Source organism: Aedes aegypti, chromosome 3 (assembly GCF_002204515.2).
Source record: "Aedes aegypti strain LVP_AGWG chromosome 3, AaegL5.0 Primary Assembly, whole genome shotgun sequence".
In the NCBI taxonomy this organism is placed as follows: Eukaryota; Metazoa; Arthropoda; class Insecta; order Diptera; family Culicidae; genus Aedes; species Aedes aegypti.
Window position 1 is genome coordinate 84942537 of NC_035109.1, and position 20679 is coordinate 84963215.

Consider the following 20679-nt stretch of genomic DNA (forward strand, 5'->3'; position numbering starts at 1 on the left):
CAGTTGGCTACAAAGATGACTAGAGTCGGTTAAGACCAAATCAATCGTAGATGGATTTCTAGAAGAGGAAAAACAAGTGGGACTATCAGGGTATTGAATTGAGAAATATCCTGAAGAGCACTCATCAAATAAAATTCTGCCGTTGGAATTACTTTGAGAATTATTCCATGACCGATGTTTGGCATTAAAGTCACCAATGACAAAAAATTTTGACTTATTGCGAGTCAATTTACGCAAATCAGTTTGGAGCAAATTAACTTGCTGCCCAGAGCATTGAAAAGGCAAATAGGCAGCTATGAAAGTATATTTACCAAACTGTGTTTCAACAGAAACACCTAAAGTTTCAAAAACTTTAGTTCCAAATGATGAAAACAGTTGATGTTTTATACGCCTATGAATGATGATTGCAACTCCCCCACATGCCCCATCAAGTCGATCATTACGATAAACAAAAAAGTTAGGATCTCTTTTGAGTTTAGATCCAGGTTTTAAATACGTTTCGGTAATAACTGCTATATGCACGTTATTAACCGTAAGAAAATTAAACAGCTCGTCCTCTTTACCATTCAGAGAACGAGCATTCCAATTTAAAAGATTTAAATTATTATTTGGATCCATTAGAAAAACGTAATCCAATAACAATTTGATTTGTAAATTTTACACCTACTTGGACTGCTTCAGTCATAGTGGTGGCTTTGAACATTGCATCAATCATTAGATTCAATTGTTCAGTTAGAAAATTAAAATCAGAGGCAGACATGTCATGTGATTTCCCATTGGAATTTCCGGTAGACGAAGAAGCGGAGTTACCTGAGGCGGTAGGGTTTTTTCCATTTGATTTGAAACAAGTAGAATGGGTACCCATGGATCGAACAGGGGAGGAGTTCGAATTTCCTGCTACGATATCGGCAAAGGATTTACCGTGGGTAGATACATTCGAAATTGAAAGATTCGAACGGCTACCCGACGGATTAAAATTAGTTTGTGAATGAGCATGATTATGATCTTCCTGATGGGTATGATTCATGATCAAGCGATCGTTAACTGAAAAATGAGCATTGTTCGATACTCTACCAGGCAAATTCCGGAAACGACCGTTATCGTAACGGATATTATCTTTCATCTGCCTGGCACGAGCCTCAATGACCTTTTTGCGCGAAGGACAATTCCAAAAATTGGACTTATGGTTAGCCCCGCAATTACAGCATATGAATTTGGTGGTATCTTCCTTCACTGGACAGGCGTCTTTGGCGTGAGAAGAACCTCCGCAAATCATGCATTTAGCATCCAGGCGACAATTTTTTGTACCATGACCCCACTTTTGGCACCGACGGCACTGAGTGGGGTTCTGGTAATTTCCTCCAGGTTTCTGGAAATGTTCCCACGTCACACGGACATCAAACAAAAGTTTTGCTTTTTCTAAAGCTTTAATATTATTTAGTTCTTTTTTGTTAAAGTGAACTAAATAAAATTCTTGAGAAAGCCCTTTCCGAACAATGCCAGATTGGGTTCTCTTTTTCATAATGATTACTTGGACTGGGGAAAATCCAAGTATATCATTTATTCCATTTTTGATCTCTTCAGGTGATTTATAGTCACTTGAGAGACCTTTCAAGACAACTTTGAACAAACGTTCAGTTTTGTCGTCATAAGTAAAAAATTTGTGCTTCTTCTCTTCAAGATGTTTGAGAAGAAGTTCGCGATCTTTAAGAGTTTCCGGCAAAACGCGACAGTCTCCTTTCTTTGCGATTTGGAAGGAAACCTTGATTCCCCTAATGGAGTTCAAGATCTCCTGCCTAAATCCCGCAAATTCGGAACAACTGACCACGATAGGCGGCACTCTTTGCTTCCTCACTTGAATCAAAGAGCCTGGGCTAGAGGCTGTTTCGATTTGGTGTTCGGAAAATTTGTCTAGAGCATCGAACTGATTGCTCATTTCGATACAATTATTCATTTCACCCTTGGAAGAAAGTTCGCATTCCGGGGAAACGTCCTTTCTTCCATTCTTGCCACGTGTAGTGACAGTTTTAAAACCCACTTTTTTGGAAGGAAGTAGTGAATTTAGAGATTCACCCTTCCTTTTGTTTGTTGTTGATACCATGTTTAGTTAATAAACGAAAGAAGACGTGACCTTCGAGAGGTTTTTTCCCTAGACGGTGTCCAAGAAGGATTACCATTGCTAGCTTTCGCCAACGGGTCCAACGAAAAATCGAAGGCACGGGTCCAAACAAGGATCGTAAAGGGATCAATAGTAGAAAAAATAGTACTGAAAAGTACTGTTTTAGTAGCACTGAAAAGTACCGTTTTTAATTTTAGCACTGAAAAGTACTGTTTTTGTAGCACTGAAAAGTACTGTTTTATTGCTTTAGGTAGTTTTTAAGAAAATTTCCAAGAGCAGAGAGAATTCGTGTACGCACAGCACGAAGGTACGATGCGCACTGATCCACAAATTTCTGGTAAATCTAACCGCACACCTTACTATTCCCAAGCAAACTTCAGAAAACCTATTTGAATAGTTTGTCAAACTGAACGAACCACTTGTGCAGGAAACACCGAAAGAACGGAATGAAACCTGATTTCTACGAAGAAAGCATCATACACTTGCACGAAACGTGACTTCTCAAATTTATTGTCTCATTGAGAAATGCAACCATAAGAACAACAACAGAAACGGATTTACAACGTGAGCGGGCATATGATGCCGAAGAAGGGCGCAGAGATTGATTGAGACATTTCCTTTCATTCGAGTAGGTACTCTCGAATGAAAATGATGATGCTCTTTCGCTTCTATAGCCGACGTGCACTGAGCAAACAAGACGTATGAGGGACACACGATCTTCTTGTGGAATAATGACATGAGAAGTATTTAGCTTTAATTTTTATTTAATATTTCAAACTTTTTGTATGGATACATTGATAAGTTTGTATGAATCGTCCCGTTTTCCTGGCCCTTCTCTCCTCTTAGCAGCGTGATGACATTTATGTGCAACAAATTAATATTGAGTATGATCAGCCATAATCAGCGAATTCAATCAAAAACGTCTTATAATCTTGTTAAGGCATTGCACTTGATTTGGTGCAATTACTCGAACTACTTCATAAATCGGTGAAATTCAAATCAGGGCCTTTAAATGTCAGTGAATTTTAATTCAAATGACATTTGAATTTTGTGAATTTCATCGCCCACTGAAAAACAATATAATTGGGAAGCCAGGCCATATCATTTTGATGCTTAATTACTATAGTTAGCAATGCGTTCCAAAGTAAAATCTTCAATAGGAAAATTTCTTTTTTGATGGTTTTCGATGAATATATATAATTTCATACGTAACTTAGGTAGGTAATTCATTGAATTTCGCAAGAAAAACTTATGAATTACGAGGTTTGAAATTATGAACATAACATTCCCGATACAGATTCATAAGAATCTTATTGAGGAGACCAGCCAAGAACACAATTCACAAGCTTTGTCCTATGAAATTCGTACGTACTTTTTGCTTCAGTGTACCTATAGCCATTCTTGCCAGTTTTGATTGGCCATCGATTCTTCGATGCCGGAGGAGCAAAAGAAAAATAAAATCCCTCAGGTATTACAGGTTCATCCATTCCGATGCTCACAGGGGGACTGGGTTCAATTTACCACACTCGATTGGATTTATTACCGGTGACGTTGATGCACTCGGAAGTTCGAGTACATCACGGACCACTTCACACTAGTGCACTGAGGCGGGCAGCGATACCTACCTGTCTATGTTCACGTTTGGTTGTAAGAAGGAATCGGAAGGCAATTGAACTCCAGATGGGATTGAACTGGACTTGGATGTTCGAGGACTTGATTGACAGTCAGGACCATTTACAATTTCATACTTAAGAAACGCCCATAAATTACGTAGCAAAAAATATGTCAAACTTTTTGTATGGATACTTTGATAAGTTTGTATGGATAATCCAGTTTTCCTGGCCCCTCTCTCCTCTTAGCAGCGTGATGACATTTATGTGCGACAAACGAATATTGAGTATGATCAGCCATAATCAGCGAATTCAATCAAAAAGCGTCTAATAATCTTGTTAAGGAATTGTACCTGATTTGGTGCAATTACTCGAACTACTTCATAAATCGGTGAAATTCAAATCAGGACCTTTAAATGTCAGTGTGAATTTCATCGCCCACTGAAAAACAATATAATTGGGGAGCCAGGCCATATCATTCTGATGCTTAATTACTATAGTTAGCAATGCGTTCCAAAGTAAAATCTTCAATAGGAAATTTTCTTTTTTGATGGTTTTCGATTCTGATCCTGACATTTCGTTAACATTTTAAATCAACGTTTAGCTCCAAGTTCTTCATCGAAGTACATATGTTAGTGATCAGTTTTGCTCTTTGCCCACCTGAATGAACCGAAGAAGTATGAAGAGAATGTTCGAACCAAAATTGAGAATTCATAACACGTATAACTCCGAGTAATGCAGTTGATTATAAATATGTATCGAACGCGTTTGGTTGTGGATATGTGCATATACTGGATGATAACTGGGTCATTAATGTGCGATTGCTTACTAAGTTTGCTAGATTATAGTACAACGTGTACGCAAATTACATGGTAAAGTTTTGATTAGAATAGGATAGATACGTGACGTATTCTAGCAACCGCACGTTTATTTATTAGTTTTTTATTATTAGCTGAAAAATATTTCTTTCTTCAGCTACATTCATTCATTGAAATTTGATTAATAAGGATTCATAATTGATTCTGGCATTATCATGGATATAATAGCGCTGGTGTTCTCAATATAAATCTTCGTATAAACCGCCATCGCAGTGATTGCTCCAAACATCATTTTAGAATTGGATCAGCTGCAACTAGATGTTCTGTAGCGCAGGGTCGAGCAGCTTGTCGAAGTAGTGGCGCAACCAAGAGGGGGTTTTGGGGGCAAATCCTCTCCAGAGCAGAAATATTTATATGACTGACTGACCATACTGCAACCTACAAGCACTGGAACGGTAGGTTGTATTAACGGTTATATTTTTCAGAGTTGTAACTTTCTTATTAACTCTCCAATTCCCCAATTTTCAATTTTCGATCTAAGTATCAATTTTTGCTATCTAAAATCGTTCTAAACCCGTTTTGGACAATGATTTATTTGTATTCGATTTTTTTTTTTGGTTTTTGATTTTTCTTATTTTTATTTTTTAGCATCCCTATCCTTTTTCATTCTTTGTTGAAGCCTCTTCTGTGTACCAATTTTTGACAGTAATAAAAGTTTGAGTTTTTGCGGTATTTTTGAGAACATAAAATTTCTTATTTTTTTCAAGCACATATTTCATTGTCCATGTTACTAACGGAAACATCGATTTGAGATTATTTCATTTTCACCAGGCTCTTTTTCTGTGATATGTTGTTTGTAGAAAAATATAAAATGACAATTTTTTGTATTATACGTTAAATTAGACCCAGGCATTTGTAAGTTATAAAATTACGCAATTTTTCAAACATTTTTCAAAAATACAAAAATGTTTTGAAAGTCGTATAACGTTTTCCTAATATGCGTATTATGGCCCAAGGTATAAGCCAAAAATTGATTTCCGAGCTAAGAAAAATACACAAAATTCCAAAGTGTACCCCGTCTAAAGCCGGGTTGAGTATAAGAAGGTTAATGAACCCCAAAGAGTTTCATAAAAACCATATTTTCTCACCTTTACTGATAAATATAGTGCAGGTTTTTGACGAGATGTTTTTAAACATACTAATAGATATATTGGAATTCTCAACAGTTGATTCCGAAGCTTCAGCAATCTTATAATTGATGCAGCATTTAGATAAATTTTACGACCTTCAAAGCACGTGAATTGTTGGAGAAGCATTTCTTTGTGTTCAATTATTACGAAAAATCATAGATCTAGAGAAGCCCAAAGGCGATGGCGATTCGGTTCGTAAGCTTAAATCACAATTCGATACTTTTACTTCCAAAGGGCTTAACTGATATTTGCGATTTCTCTTCATCAATCCTCTCTTGCGATTATAACTTCGCAAAATTAAAAAAAAAATGCGAAATTTCTTGTTCATGCAGTAAGATTAAGTAATTCCCTTTTTACCGCCAAAAACCCTCCCTAGAACCAAATCCTGGTTGCGCTACTGTGTCGAAGAGATTGATATGCATGCGGCACAGGAAGTACCATAGGTCACAGTCAATAGACGATACTGCTGAATAAGATCTTAAAGTTCTTCATACAAACAACGCTGAGGAAGTCAGGATGATAATCGGATATGAGAACTCGCCTGTACATATTCATTATTCATCTTTTCAACATCATTTGCGACTACTATTTATCTGGTTTGTTTTGAATCAAGATAAAACATCTTTGTTATTCATTACGCGCAATAAGTATGAATAAATTTTTATTGAAATTATGAAAAAAAAATCCACGTTCTCATGTGGGAATCGAACCCACGACTCTTGTATTTTAGACGAGTGGTAAATTTCTCTCGTATACTTGAGAAGCTTCTCTTGGAAACTTGGGAGTCTTCTTTTGGGAAACTGGAAAGCTTATCTTGGAAGCTGAGAACGATTCCCTTGGAAGTTTGAAAGCATCTCTTGGAAGCTTAGAAAAGAGAGTGCTTTGCGAAGGCTCAAGCCGTTCGTTTCGATTCTATGCGAAGGCCCAAGCTGTCCGAATCAGTTTTCGCGCGCTCGGAGTGTTTTTCGGTTGGCTTCGTTCGCTTGGGTAGTGCTTTGCGAAGGCCCAAGCCGTTCGAAACATTTTTCGCGCAATCGGAGTTTTTTTTTTTCGATTGGCTTCGTTAGCTTGGGTAGTGCTTTGCGAAGGCCCAAGTTGTCCGATTCATTTTTCGCGCGCTCGGAGCGATCTTTTTTTCAGCTAGCTTAAGCTGCTTAAGCGTGTTGACGCTGAGATTGTGACTGTTCAGTCGAGGATGGATTTCCAACTGGTGAGCTCGTTTCATGCTTGTAATAACACAGTTGTACCATGACATGTATTTTTTATGAAATTGGTAACAAACTATGGGTGATTCGACACGTAAACGTTTTGTATCTTTTAAATTTAATTCGAAAGCGATAACTTTGCGGGGTTTGGTGTATTCTGCGAATTGGTGTAATTTCTGAAGGTAAACGCATAACCACCCACAACTTACCGTTTCAAAATTTAATTAAATACCCAAGTAACCAGTAAGCACGATAATGCGGCACGGTTACAGCATTATATGCGCATATAGGGTAATCATTTGATGCATGTCAGTTTAATATACGCATATAATGCTATTATAATGCCAGAAAAGGCGAAATAGCGTGCCATTATAGTGCCAAGATATAACCGTGCTTCTCTGCACCACTAATGCTGATATAAGACCACGTGAGAAACGTCAGTTGTTTTCGCCAGGTTTTTAGGGCGAATATTTTGTGCTTTCGTGTACGCAGCCAGAGAGCATTTCGCGTATGCGGCCAAGCAACTGGTACATGAGGTAAATAAATGAATGAATGAAAACGGAAACCTCTAATAGTATGCAAAAAATGTAATAAAATGATACAGATAGTACTTCTCCGTATCAGACATATTCGTTTTGGTAGTTTTCATCCTTCTGAGGACTTGCAATTGCCACATTTTGATCCTCGTTTTATGATGATGAAATTCCTCATTTTGCGTCTCGAACCTGCGACACCCGTATTGTTGAGTTGTTGTCCTGCTCCTTTGCTCCTACGGCCACATAAGATGAATAGTATTGGAAAGAAAAGTGACCAATTTAAACCATCACTTTTCCCCGTCATAAAACCTGCAATTGTAGTAGTGAGAAGATTTATGTTTGACTCCCTCTTACCACTATATGCAAACACAAAACACGTGGTATATCTGTCAAAATACTGGATGGCATTTAAACATGCCTTGTATTCGAATATAAAGCCAATATAGTGCTTATTTAATGCCTGTAGGCATCAAGCTTAGAAGCATTAATGATGCTGTAATAGGGTTTCTATGCAGCGGAAGTGCTGTTATAAGGTCTGTAAGCATTTGTGGTGCTATTATAATGCATGTACGCATCTATGATGCTGATTAAGGGCTTATTATTAGTGCTTATGGTTACTTGGGTAATCTCTCGGTTACTTCCTTTTGTCTGAAACTCCTTAGAAAATGAATTCACTACTGACAATCTCGAGTTATTTGTAGTTCATCATTCAAATTTTATCCAATACATAATACTATGTAGAAGCTGAGACACAGAGCCATACATAGGCATTTTATATGGAAAACAGCATTAAATTATAAATTTTTGTTACTGACTGTATATAAAATTCATTCAGAACAACATCCAAAAAGGTCTAATTTGTTATAATATTTCAAGATTTTTTTTTAATTGACGTCTTGCAAGCTAAATTAAACTTCAATCACCCATTTAAATGTTAAAAATGTTTTTGTAAAAGATAGAATATATTGACTTCAAAACACTTCAAAATTGTGCCCAGTATTGGTAGCCACCTTTTGAAACTGGTAGATTTGGTACTAAAATACATAATAAAAGCTCATTGTCAAAATTCGTATTCATGTTGTCAAATTTATTTTTATTTACAACTAAAACGAAATCGCATTAAACCAATAATTTCAGAGTTATGAATTTTGTCGTAGGTGACGAGTACTGGGGGATGTTCCCCTATAAATCTACTTTGATATCCAATGTCGCCCTCGTTACACAGGAAATTCAATTTTCGATGCAATGTACATTTAGATGTTGAGTAAGCTAAACTTAACGAAATATTAGTATGGAACTTTAACATCTCATGGAAAAATGGGTTAGTACTATATTTTTAAAAGAAGTATGGTGATCCCTAGTAGATCTAGAATTCGATAGAATATATTGTTTAAAGTAAGCAAAATGAGAAGAAGTTGCTGAATTCAATTTTACAAATAGTTTTTTTCCCTTGGCTTTGCATATAAATCGTGAATAGTATCACTTTTTACACAGCTGAGTGGCCCAGTAATAGGATTACTGCTTAGCGCCACCGACTTGCAGATAAACATGTGTGATGCATTGTGCACTCATAGAACTTTTACAAGCGACCGCCTCGTCGAAACACGTGGCCTGACATTGACCGTCCCCCGCGAAAACATCGATTAGCAACTACACTTGTGTAACTCCGCAAACAACTACAAGTTCGCTAATTTCCCTTTCGTTTTGTTTCTTGCCTCTTTGCATTGCAGATTGCCACCACAACAAAGATCGCCACCTGTTGGTGCAATCCTGGCGACCTTGCGCTAGGTCGTTAGGGAACAGTCACCGTCATCGGATCGGACCGGTTCGCATTGCACAGCAAACCAGCAGGGCAGTAGAAGGATGCAGCGAACGTTCGGTTTGTCCCCAGCGAGCCGCGCCGGCGTCTACGATGGTAAAATAGCTGGCCTATATGACCTCGAGGAAACGCTCGGCTCCGGACACTTTGCGGTGGTGAAGCTGGCCCGGCATGTCTTCACCGGCGAGAAGGTGGCCGTCAAGGTGATCGACAAAACCAAACTGGACGAAATTTCGCGGGCCCATCTGTTCCAGGAAGTGCGGTAAGTGAGAACGGGAAAAGGGCTTCGTTTTCTGTGTCGGAATTGAGATTGATATGGTTTCCGATGCTTTCTTGCAGATGTATGAAGCTCGTGCAGCACCCAAATGTGGTTCGGCTGTACGAGGTCATCGACACCCAAACCAAGCTGTATCTGATATTGGAGCTGGGCGATGGAGGGGATCTGTACGATTACATCATGCGCCACGACAAGGGCCTGACGGAGAACGTGGCCCGAGAGTACTTCCGCCAGATTGTGCGGGCCATTTCGTACTGCCATCAGTTGCATGTTGTGCACAGGTGAGCTTGATGGGTGCCACAGTGGAGCGAATGCTCAAAATCGTGATTTTTTTTCGGTAACGCGTTAAAGTGGCACTGTAAATTTCGACTTTTTCATTTGACGATTTTCTAATATTTTGTCTTTGGCAAAGTTGTGAAAGTGAAATGAACTGATGAAATTAAAACAGACTCTCTGTCTGATCACTCTACAAAAAAAACAGCTATAATATAAATATTTTACTAGAATATCTAGACATACGGTCATCTCCATCCATTGCTTCAGCGTGATGAAATTTATGGACTTCCTTTAAAATTCAAAATACAACCGGAAATAGAAATACAGACATCTCCTTAAAGTGCTACGCTGAACATCACGCACCAATTGATGCGCACAAGTTTTTTTTCTAAAGCTGGACGGATGAAAAACTTTGTTTACCTTCTCAATTATATGCGGTCGTTGAGAGAATTTCTTAACTTTACGTGGATTTTAGAAGTTTTACGGCATGTGATTGGAATGAAATCCTTCAGTGAAGATGTACGAAGGTGGTGAAGTAAGTCACACAGGGAGCGGAAAGAAGTTTGAATCGTAATGTGGTGTGGCTCAGTCGATCGCTAATCAAATTTTGCTTGGTACGTCTTCGTCCATGCGATTCGGTAAAAAAAAGTGCAAAGTGGATAATTGAACTAAAGTTATTTATCGAAATACAGTAGTTTTATTGCATTTTTGATGTACAAGTGGACTAACTATAACAGCTTCACAAAACTACACTTGGAAAAATGGTGTACATCTGCCACAGCGGAAAATTTCAAGTTTGATACGACGAATAATAGCGCTTACGACGAAGTAAATCGAAATCATGTAATCAAAACTTTGCAGAAGCAAACCTCGAATTTTAGTAGACTGATGAATTGGTTCGCATTTGTACTGATTTTGTGTTCTATAACTCGATACCTACCTAACTTGATGGTCCCTTTAATATCTAGTTATGGAGAGTTTACTGTAATACAAACACGTTTCAACGCGTTACTGAAAAAATACGAACTTGAGCATTCGTCCCACTATGGCGTGATGGTTGTTGGGTATTTTTTTATATATTTATTATTTTTCCGTTACAGAGACTTAAAACCAGAAAATGTGGTATTCTTCGAAAAGTTGGGAGTGGTAAAGTTGACTGATTTTGGATTTAGTAATAAGTTCTGCCCTGGTCAGAAGCTGGAGACTTCCTGCGGTAGTTTAGCGTACTCTGCACCGGAAATTTTGCTCGGTGATTCTTACGATGCCCCAGCAGTCGGTAAGTCATTGCGTACCGCTTCGGCGGAAACCAGCAGCAAACATCCTCTCACATTTTATCCTTTCCAGACGTCTGGTCGCTGGGTGTCATTTTGTTCATGCTCGTGTGCGGCCACCCACCGTTCCAGGAGGCAAACGACTCCGAAACGCTCACGATGATTATGGACTGCAAGTACACGATGCCGGAGCACGTGTCCGGGGGCTGTCGGAGGTAAATGCTTATACCTAGTAGAAAAATAGACTGAATTATATTTCTGACATTTTCTTTTTTTGCTCGCCAAAGGCTTATCGGAAACATGCTGGTGCGGGAGCCGGAAAAACGTGCCACCCTGCAGCAGATTGCCCAGAACGAGTGGCTGCTTGAGGGAAGCATCGAGGAAACGCCCGAATACCTGCCGCTTGTCAGCCGGGAGCAAGTGAGCGAGGAGGACCACACGCTAATAATCCAAAAGATGATCAACGGCAAGATAGCTACCAAAGAGGAAATTTTAGAGTAAGTGTGAAGCTGGTGCCGTCAAACGGGGTAACTCTATACAGTTCAATTATGCTGATATAGGGTAACATTGATCATCAATGTAAAGCTTGTTCGGTAGTATTTTAAATTTTTGTGAACTTCCAAAGTTAATTCTGAAGGCCTGTTCCTAAACACTGTTCCTCAAATTACCATTCTTTTTTTTTTCCATCGGCATTCCAGGGCTCTAGATCGTAACGAGTATAATCACATAACGGCGACGTATTTTCTGCTGGCGGAGCGAAAATTACGCGCCCACCGACAGGAGGAAGCGCAAAAACGGAAACCGGAGCTGTCGCTGCCGGTGTCCAATTCGTCGAGGTAAGCGCAAAACCTGGCCGCGGACGCGAACTCCTAATATATTGGTTTTAGTTGGTGTGCTTGTGCTCTCTCACTTTTGGTGCTTCTTTTGTGTGTTTCTGTGTTTTGGTGCTCGCGATAGGCTCTGGTGTTGTGCAGCACTAGAAATATTTGACGAATAAGAAAGATATGTTTCCTAACCACATACAGTTTTGGACAATACATTTGCAACTTTTTCGATTTTCCATACAAATTGGTCAACTTTAGAGGGTTAGAGTTATTTATGGATCGATCTGGATGAAATTTTCAATAAATTTCATACATTACTTGTTTTACATATATTTTTGATTGATTTCAATTACGAGTTCATAAGTAATAACAGTTTGACTGAATTCTTTTTTTTATAAAAGACATTACTTAAAATAGCTTCTTGATATCTCTAGAGGGGTCTACCCCGTTTGGCATAATGCCGTTTGGCATACAGTCGTTTGGCATAATAGCTGTTTGGCATAATGCCATTTGGCATAACGGTCGTTTGGCATAATCGCTATTTGGCATAACGGTCGTTTGGCATAATTGTGAAAAACATTGAATTTGATCAAATTCCTTCCATTAAGCAAAGGGGTGTCTATAAACTGCTCACGATCGTACATTCCGTTGTCAGTTAGTGATAGGACATACTTCTTATCATCATTTTTTCAAGGAAACCAATATCCAATAAAGCTCTTTTGGAATTGCACCATACATGACTTCCGGGATCATTATGTCCGGAATATTATGGCGCATTTTTAACAAAAATATATCCAACGCCTAAGTTATTCCATGTCATTTGAAAAAAAGGAACATGGAATTTTATGACGCACCTTATGGTATGGCATATTACTGTACCACTGCAGTATCTTTCTTTTTCAAATTATGCCAAACGACTATTATGTCAAACGACTTTATGCCAAACGGCATTATGCCAAATGGCATTATGCCAAATGGCATTATGCCAAACGGGGTAGACCTTTTTAGAGGAATAGCTTCTTGGTATCGTTAGAAAAGTTATAGATTTCGAGGTTGCCAAAGACAGTTCTTATGTCGACCTTTCATATTTTTAGATAATATTATAATATTTTGTCAAAAATATCACCTTAGCTAATCGTTAATTGGAAAAATTACTCAAGAATATGTTTTGAAATTTGATGTCTGACTAGTTTTGAAAATTTCATTCAAATCGGTCCATAAATAACTGAGATCCCCATTAGCATTGTTGGTCATTACACATGAAAAATCGAAAATGTTGCATATGTTTTGTCCAATACTGTATATTTCAATTCAATTTGGGAGTTTTCTGATGTCTGTTGGACTCAAAATTGACTACATACTAACAATTTTACAGACAAAATCTCCAATAAGTGTTAAAATCTTGAAGTTTGCCATACGAAATATTGCATGCAAGCATGATCAACGCACTTTCAGACATTCCTCGCATATTATTCCTAGCCATAGTTTTATCAAATATCATTTATCTCAATATATCCTACTTCTGCAGTTTCCATACAACACAAAAAGGACACACATTTAACGCCATTTATTGACAGAAAAGAGCGTTAACGAACTCTTGGCTATTTTGAATTTAGCGTGCATTGAAGAACAAAACGTCAAACATCCAAAATCGAAACAAACATTCAGTTCTTTTCTTTGGTCCCGGCCCATGAGCTGATGGGTTCAATACGTGGGGCCTCATATGTGTGTGCGGAGATCTCTCTGGGCGTCCATGTTAGGTATGGTGCCAGAAATAGGCGAAAGTAAAACTGCGACTGATGCTGGTTAGCCAGAAGAATGAAGAAAAATAACAATCATGCCACAAAGTTTGTAGTGTGTTAGTATACTTTTATGCCAGTGTGGCGCTAGTGTGATGTCTTTGACGAAACGGAGAAGTGGGGTATATTGAAATTAACAGCATTTGGTTTTATGCTTATGAATTAGTAGGGCAGTCAGTTTCAATAGCTTGAGATTGGTCGCGCCCTTTGTCATTGCAAGCTCAACCACGCTTGTGTTGTATAGTACAAGCGAGCTTTTTCGTGTACTCATAACAGAATGTGACCAATAGAGTGATGCAAATTTTGAAATGTTTGCTCCCCTATGCTTAAACGATTTTATTTATGGTAATTAGCATCCTCCCAAAGTTTGAAATGATTCGGAAGAAATTTGACTGTGCACACGCCATTTGAAGTTTATATGGAGATTACTATGGAAAACGCCAATTTTTTGTGTTCAGCCCTCTTTCTCTTCATCATAATATTTTATGGAAAAGTGAACAAATTCTTCTAATGTGAAATTCTCCCAGCTACAACTTTGCCGAAGACCACTTTTTAATAGGACCTCAGGATTAATTGTTATTCATCAACATAAAGTTGGTTTACATGTAGCATGCTTCACCAACTGTTCGGCAGGCAACAGTGTGGCTCCTGGCGGGAAGAATAGATCAAAGTAATCCAGGCTACTATGTTCTACAGCAAAAAAGCAGTGTTGCTCTGAAAGTAAGTGAATGATCATCTCAACATAATTTACACTTTGTTATCAAAAATAACAAATTATCCTTACGTCCCATCGAAAAGTGGTCTTCGGCAAACTTGTAGCTGGGAAGTTTTCACAGGAGATGAGTGTGTTTACTTTTCCATAGATTATTATGTCGAGCAGTTAAAGGACTGAACACAAAAGGTTTGCCTTTCCCATAGTAATTTCCATATAAACTTCAAATAGCGTGTGCACAACCAAATTTCTTCCGGATCACTTCAAACTTTGGGAGGCTCATTTTCATCATAATTGACATCGTTTAAGCATAGGGGAGCAAAAACTCCAAAATTTGCATCAGTCTAGTGACCAAGATAGTCTAATATCGAAATTTTCTAATATCCAGATAATTGATTTTTACATAATGTACATAACGTACTAGACTAGTTGAAGGAACAACTTTGTGATAATCTCTTGTGCCCCTTAGCCTCAGAAGCCTTAGTAGCCATAGCGGTGAACTTATATTCAGCAAGACCATGCTGATTGCTGAGGATTGCGGCTTCAAATCCAGGTGGCAGAGGATCTGTTAGGGTTGAAAATTTTCTTGACTTCTCAGGGTATAGAGTTCCTTCGCGCTGTTTTCACAATAAAGAAATCAGCAAAGAGACGGATGTGGTTTTGATGCACCTCCACCGACCCACTCAAATCAATCGTACTTTGCATTGGTGTATGTGCAACACATACACATCACACAACTTCTGAACCACACATCTGCCAACGAGCTCTTTCTATCTTCTGAACTCCTGGCACCGAGCTCTTCCTAGCTACCGAACTCCTCCTAACATTGAGCTTCTACTGTAAAGCCGCACCATATACCTCCTGGCCAACTGCACTTTGTACCAATTCAGCCAGCGTCCGCACCTGTCCAGCATCTTGGCCTTTGACTCTTGGTTCCGCTTCAGCAACCTCCCGTCCAGGCTCTACCCCTTCGTTGAGGTTCTACCTCCTTGTCCAGCTCCTGTGTCCTCGTCCCAGTACTTCCTCGTGGTCCCTCATAAAAAACGTCTCAGCATCCTCAAGGCGTTCCTGGGACCATAACTTCTTGAAATAACGAACTACAAAAAAACTAAGCTATTTTTTCCAACCGCAGGCTACTGACTGATATCGCTACTAGGTCAACGCCTTACTTTTATTCAATATCTGGGTATATATTACTTATCTCTATCATACAATAAGTTTACCTCCAGACACCTCCGCTGCGGGATGTGTGATGTACCTACTGTCCTACAAGATCTACCGCTGTGGACTAGGCTGACTAAACAAGTCACTAATTCTACTCTATTCTTTTCTATTCTATTCTAAGCGCTTACACAGCCAATATTGAAAAGCATCCTGGAAGTATCATAATTTCTATTTTCTTGTCAACATTAATATTTCATCGATAATGTAATACAAATATTAAAATGGCCAGGCCCCCACTGTACATACTTTGTGTTGAAGATAAAATAAAAACTTCTGGCGATCAGATTATTCCCTTATGAATAACATGATAGACGACAGCTTTTAAATTTTATGATGGATGAAACGGGGACAAGCGTACCAACCGTTTCATTTTAGGGAATAGGTAAAATCGTTGGGAGTGGCTTTGCTAAGAATGTTAGCGCACATTCCATTGTTGTATATTTTCCTTTTCCTGGAATGGGACATAGGTATTTGGGCCTCATGTCCTGGCTCTAGAGCCTTGGCTTAAGCGCCATTACTCGCTCACTGAAATAAAAAGAAAACTATCCCTTTCACGTTATGCAATATATTGTATGGAAAATACAGGGACAAGGGGTAGCATTCAAAGATAGGCAGACAAACAAAATTGAAGCTTACCATGAAGAATGAACCAGAATAATAGCACTCTGGCAAGAACAAACTACAGCCTCAGCAGTGAAATTTATATCGACACAGTGCCCTTTCATGTTTGGAAACATCCCGTTCGATTTTAGCCACATTCGGTTTTTGCACCGTGCCAAAATCGAAAGGTTTCCAAAATTTGTAGATTTCGGCATTTATTATCTACAATTTCTACAATTTGATTAAAATTAATTCCTTAAGATGACTTTCTTATTCAAGTCACGGTTAATGGTTTGGTAATAATGCTCTATAAAATATCGTTCGATTATGGCACGGCTAGTTTTATAAAACATGAAAACCTACAAAAAGTTTTTAAAAGGAACTATTTCACCAAATTTATATTTAACGTCTTCACGTCTTCGTTTGTAGCAAATCCAACTATTTCCTCTCTGTGAAGATAGGAGGACACATCAACTCTGGTAAATCAAGATTAACTGCTTCCAAATCCTGCTTCCAGATTCCTCCAGCTCTTCGATTTACAACAATCGGAGATCTTCACTCAAAATCAAACACATTTAACTTCACTTTCACTGGTTAATAGTTCATTATTGTATAAAATATAAAGGCATTTTGGCAGAAACTCCAAAAAATCAGTTGAAATGAAATATTCGAACCCAGAAAATATCCTAACTCAAACTTGTGTCGAAGGAGAAGATTTCCGTCGGATAGATCCACCTCTGTGAACCAGAAGTTTACTTTCCACCGGAGTCACAGGATCAACCTCGGCATCTGCCCAGGTTGTATTAGTCCGCAAGATCTAATAATACGTAGCGTATTTGTATTCATATATCTCACTGCTCTCTACGTCTTCCTGTATCAACCGGATCCGAAGCGAACATCAGCTTTTCAGGGCTGTTACCCGGCATGCAATGCAATGCTCATATTATTCTTCCAGCTTTCGCGCATTTCTGAATATTGTGTTCGCTAGAGTTGGCACCTGGCGTTCGAAAACCCTAAGAGCTTGCAGATCCTCAAACATAGAGTGTATTGTATGTAAATAATACATATGGCTCGAAATTGAATATTTTGTAATCGCAGCTTCTCTTGAGTCTGTAGTAGACCTGACTTCCACAAATGGTACGGTTCCGTATTTCACAAATTATAAGCCGTTGAGGTAGCGAACTCATCGACCACCTCGAATGTATCATAGCCTATCGTGACATCCGTGTTTTTGCTGTCTAACGTTTTAAGGCCACTCACCCGACACATGACTTGCATAACACCTTCTAAACTAAAGTGATTTGAACAACAGACACAAAAGTTCATAGGGGCGATCCATTAATTACGTAAAACATTTTTGGTGCTTTTTGGACCCACGGTAAGATTTTTGTATGAAAATTTAAAATAATATGTATGGCGCGTAAGAAATCTAACCCCCCCATCTCCCCATAATCCATGACGTAATTAATGGATGACCCAATACACTCGCGATAGTCCACGATTGAATTCAAACTGGAATTTTCGCTTCACAGTTTTGTAACTATACATGCTTCTATCTTCTATTCTAAATATATCACACTCAAACTATTCGTTCATAGAAAACACTAGAACCAGAGACGGACAAGAAACCGTTTCCCTAACGCTTCCATTCTTCAACGCGCGCATGCTTTTCCTTACGCCTGATTCTTAGGCAGTCTGCTAACCACAAAAGCAAACCTCTCTGCCATGCCTTTCCCCCAATCCATACACTTCCGCATGAACTGGCGTGTTAGTCCCAAGCAGTCATTCGGTTGGTTCCTTGTGTAATGCAGCTGATCTGGCGATACTGGAGTAGCATCCATGGGCGGCCAATCAAGCTCAAGCTCAAGCTCTATTCATCGCACCTGGAGCAGATGTATGGGCAGCTTATTCGGGATCATCTGAATGAGCACCATTCAGGTGTTCATCGAAGTGTTGCTTCCACCTTCCAAACACTTCACGTTCGTTGAGCTTCTGATAGAACTTCCGCTTGAGACCGGCACAGTTGCTCCATCCTGCTTCCTCTAGGTAGCATTTTTTCTTCTTTGCTGTTTCCTTTTATGTCTATTACGTTCCACGTTCTACCGATTCTTGTGATCGCCCGGGATGTATTCTTCTGCATAAGAGTCTGCTTTAATTCTTCGTCGAACTGTCGAATTGTTTCGTTAACGTGCCTAATGTGAGCGGCACATCGACATCGATGATGTCGGAGAAGTGCTGCCCAACCGAAACTACGACGTTTTTTGATTCTGTCTGCTATGATGATTTCCGGGTGTACCGATGTGGAAGGCTATGTTGGAAGCAGGTGCTACAAATGGTAATATTCTTAAAGGCAGCGAAATAAATCAGTTGAAGGCCGTTCGGCAGCCACGGGGCAGTGCTTCGGAAAGCCCGAGCAAGACGCTTCGTTTCTGGGACGCCGGGAGTTTGATTTTCGTTTCGCGTGTTTTGCTGGGCAGTGCTTCGGAAAGCCCAAGCAAGACGCTTCGTTTTCGGGTCGCCGGGAGTTTGTTTTTGTGTTTCGTTTCGCGCATTTTGCTGGGCAGTGCTTCGAAAAGCTCAAGCAAGACGGTTCGGTTTCGGGGCACCGAGAAGTTTTGCTGTTCGCGCTGTGTGAGTGCGAAAAGATATTCGTGTTCAATCGAGGATGGATCACCAACTGGTGAGCTCGTTTCATGCTTATGATAACACATTTTTTCATGAAAGCGTTAGTTTTATGTAATATTCAATCAAACTTTGTATGGTTCGTCACTACAAGTATCGGCATTATGCTTGTTTTATACAATTCTAATATACATATAAATTTTTTGATATTACTGAAGATATTTTTTGAATTGTTCGACATTATGAATGTTGACGTATTTTTTAAAACTTCTACCAAACACTTTTCTACTTGAGACAAAAATGCACAGCAATACATTTATGTAATTTTCAAACAAACTATGTATGGTTCGTCACTACAAGTGTCGGCATTATTCCTGTTTTATATCATTTATAATATATGCATATATTTTTCTCTTTTCGCCATTAATAAAGACTTCTTTTGAATGGTTTGACATTATAGATGTTGACGTTTATTGTGAATCTTTTACCAAAAACTTTTCGAGACAAAGATAAAAACTAGCTTTAAATATAAGTCGTATTTTTCCTCCTTATCCATGGATCGCATCACCGACCAAAGGTGACTCCCAGATCTTTTCCTGTTCCACTAATTAACACCCTTCCCGTGACGATTGTGGAGATATAGAGGTATTCTCGGTCTCTAGAAGCAACAATCATTACACCCTAACATTCCTTCCCCATCCCAACTGACTTTAAGGACTTGGCCGGCGTCGTTATTGATCAATAATATTAGATCTGCTAAAATTGCACTCCGATAGCAAGCGGAAACTCCCATCCCTCATTCATTTGGATCGCAGTGCAACTATTACCAGTTCCGATCAATCACGGAGTAGCAACCATTGACATGTACAGTCAGTCTATGCTATGCTATCAAGGCCGTTCGGCAGCCACGGGGAGCATTTTCCCAAAGTTGGTCTGAACTCCTCCTCATGTCCTACCTGTCGTGGCTATCGAGCTGCCAATTGTTAGTCCTTTTCAATCGCTATGGTCTTCGTCGATTGTTCCGGTTCGTAATCTCTCGGTCATTCTTTGATGCTTTATTTTTGCGGCTTCAACCACCTAGATTTCTAGAGAAACATTCCTTCTAAATTTCCGGCGGACCATGGTGTACAGTTAAGCTTAGAGTCCCTAGCTGGCACTTGGACGACGATTAGCTGGACCGGACCTGACATGTGGAACGGGCGCTTCAGGTTTACAGTAGCCCCTGTCCACCTTCCATGTGAGCATATGATCATAGTTCCCACCGAGGTTGGCTACACGATCGGTGCCGTGAGGGTAAAAATCTAGATCTATGAAGATATACGAAAATTTTCTAGAGTCATCGATTGGAAAGCTCTGAGGTTCGCCTGAGAACCCAATGTTTTCTAAGTAAAACCTAGATTTATCTTAAATAAAAAAAGGGTTTTTTTTTTGTGCGTCATAGAGTTTCAAACCAATCTTAGAATTGCTGTATTTTCATGAACTTTCAATCGAACTTCTTTTCGAATTGGAGTTAGCAAATAAAACTCCCAACTTAAAATTTGTCTGATTGGAAAACTTATCTTTTGGGTCCTGATTGCGAACTATTCCAAGATACAATTGTTAGGCTCTGAAGTAGATTTAATATTGAAAAAAGAAACCATACAAACTGGCAATATAACAAAAATCAACGGTATGTAATCCTTGCTCGTAATCCCTCAAATCCCTCTGTCTTGTGTGACGTCACCTGAATTTCTTTCATCAACTCATGATCCTAACACCGTTGAAGTTGTCCCTGTAT

At 39.1% G+C, this 20679-nt stretch overlaps 1 protein-coding gene across 1 annotated transcript in view; it reads left to right on the plus strand.

Annotated features, from left to right (window-relative positions):
• LOC5579180 (SNF-related serine/threonine-protein kinase) overlaps positions 1-20679 on the plus strand; it is a 163405-nt gene that overhangs the window by 135530 nt on the left and 7196 nt on the right. The window contains exons 4-9 of the mRNA XM_001664225.2: positions 9209-9559; positions 9637-9855; positions 10951-11126; positions 11195-11336; positions 11409-11618; positions 11820-11957. Of these exons, the coding sequence (XP_001664275.2) occupies positions 9342-9559; positions 9637-9855; positions 10951-11126; positions 11195-11336; positions 11409-11618; positions 11820-11957 (1103 nt within the window). The 5' untranslated portion in view covers positions 9209-9341. The remainder of the gene's footprint in view (positions 1-9208; positions 9560-9636; positions 9856-10950; positions 11127-11194; positions 11337-11408; positions 11619-11819; positions 11958-20679) is intronic.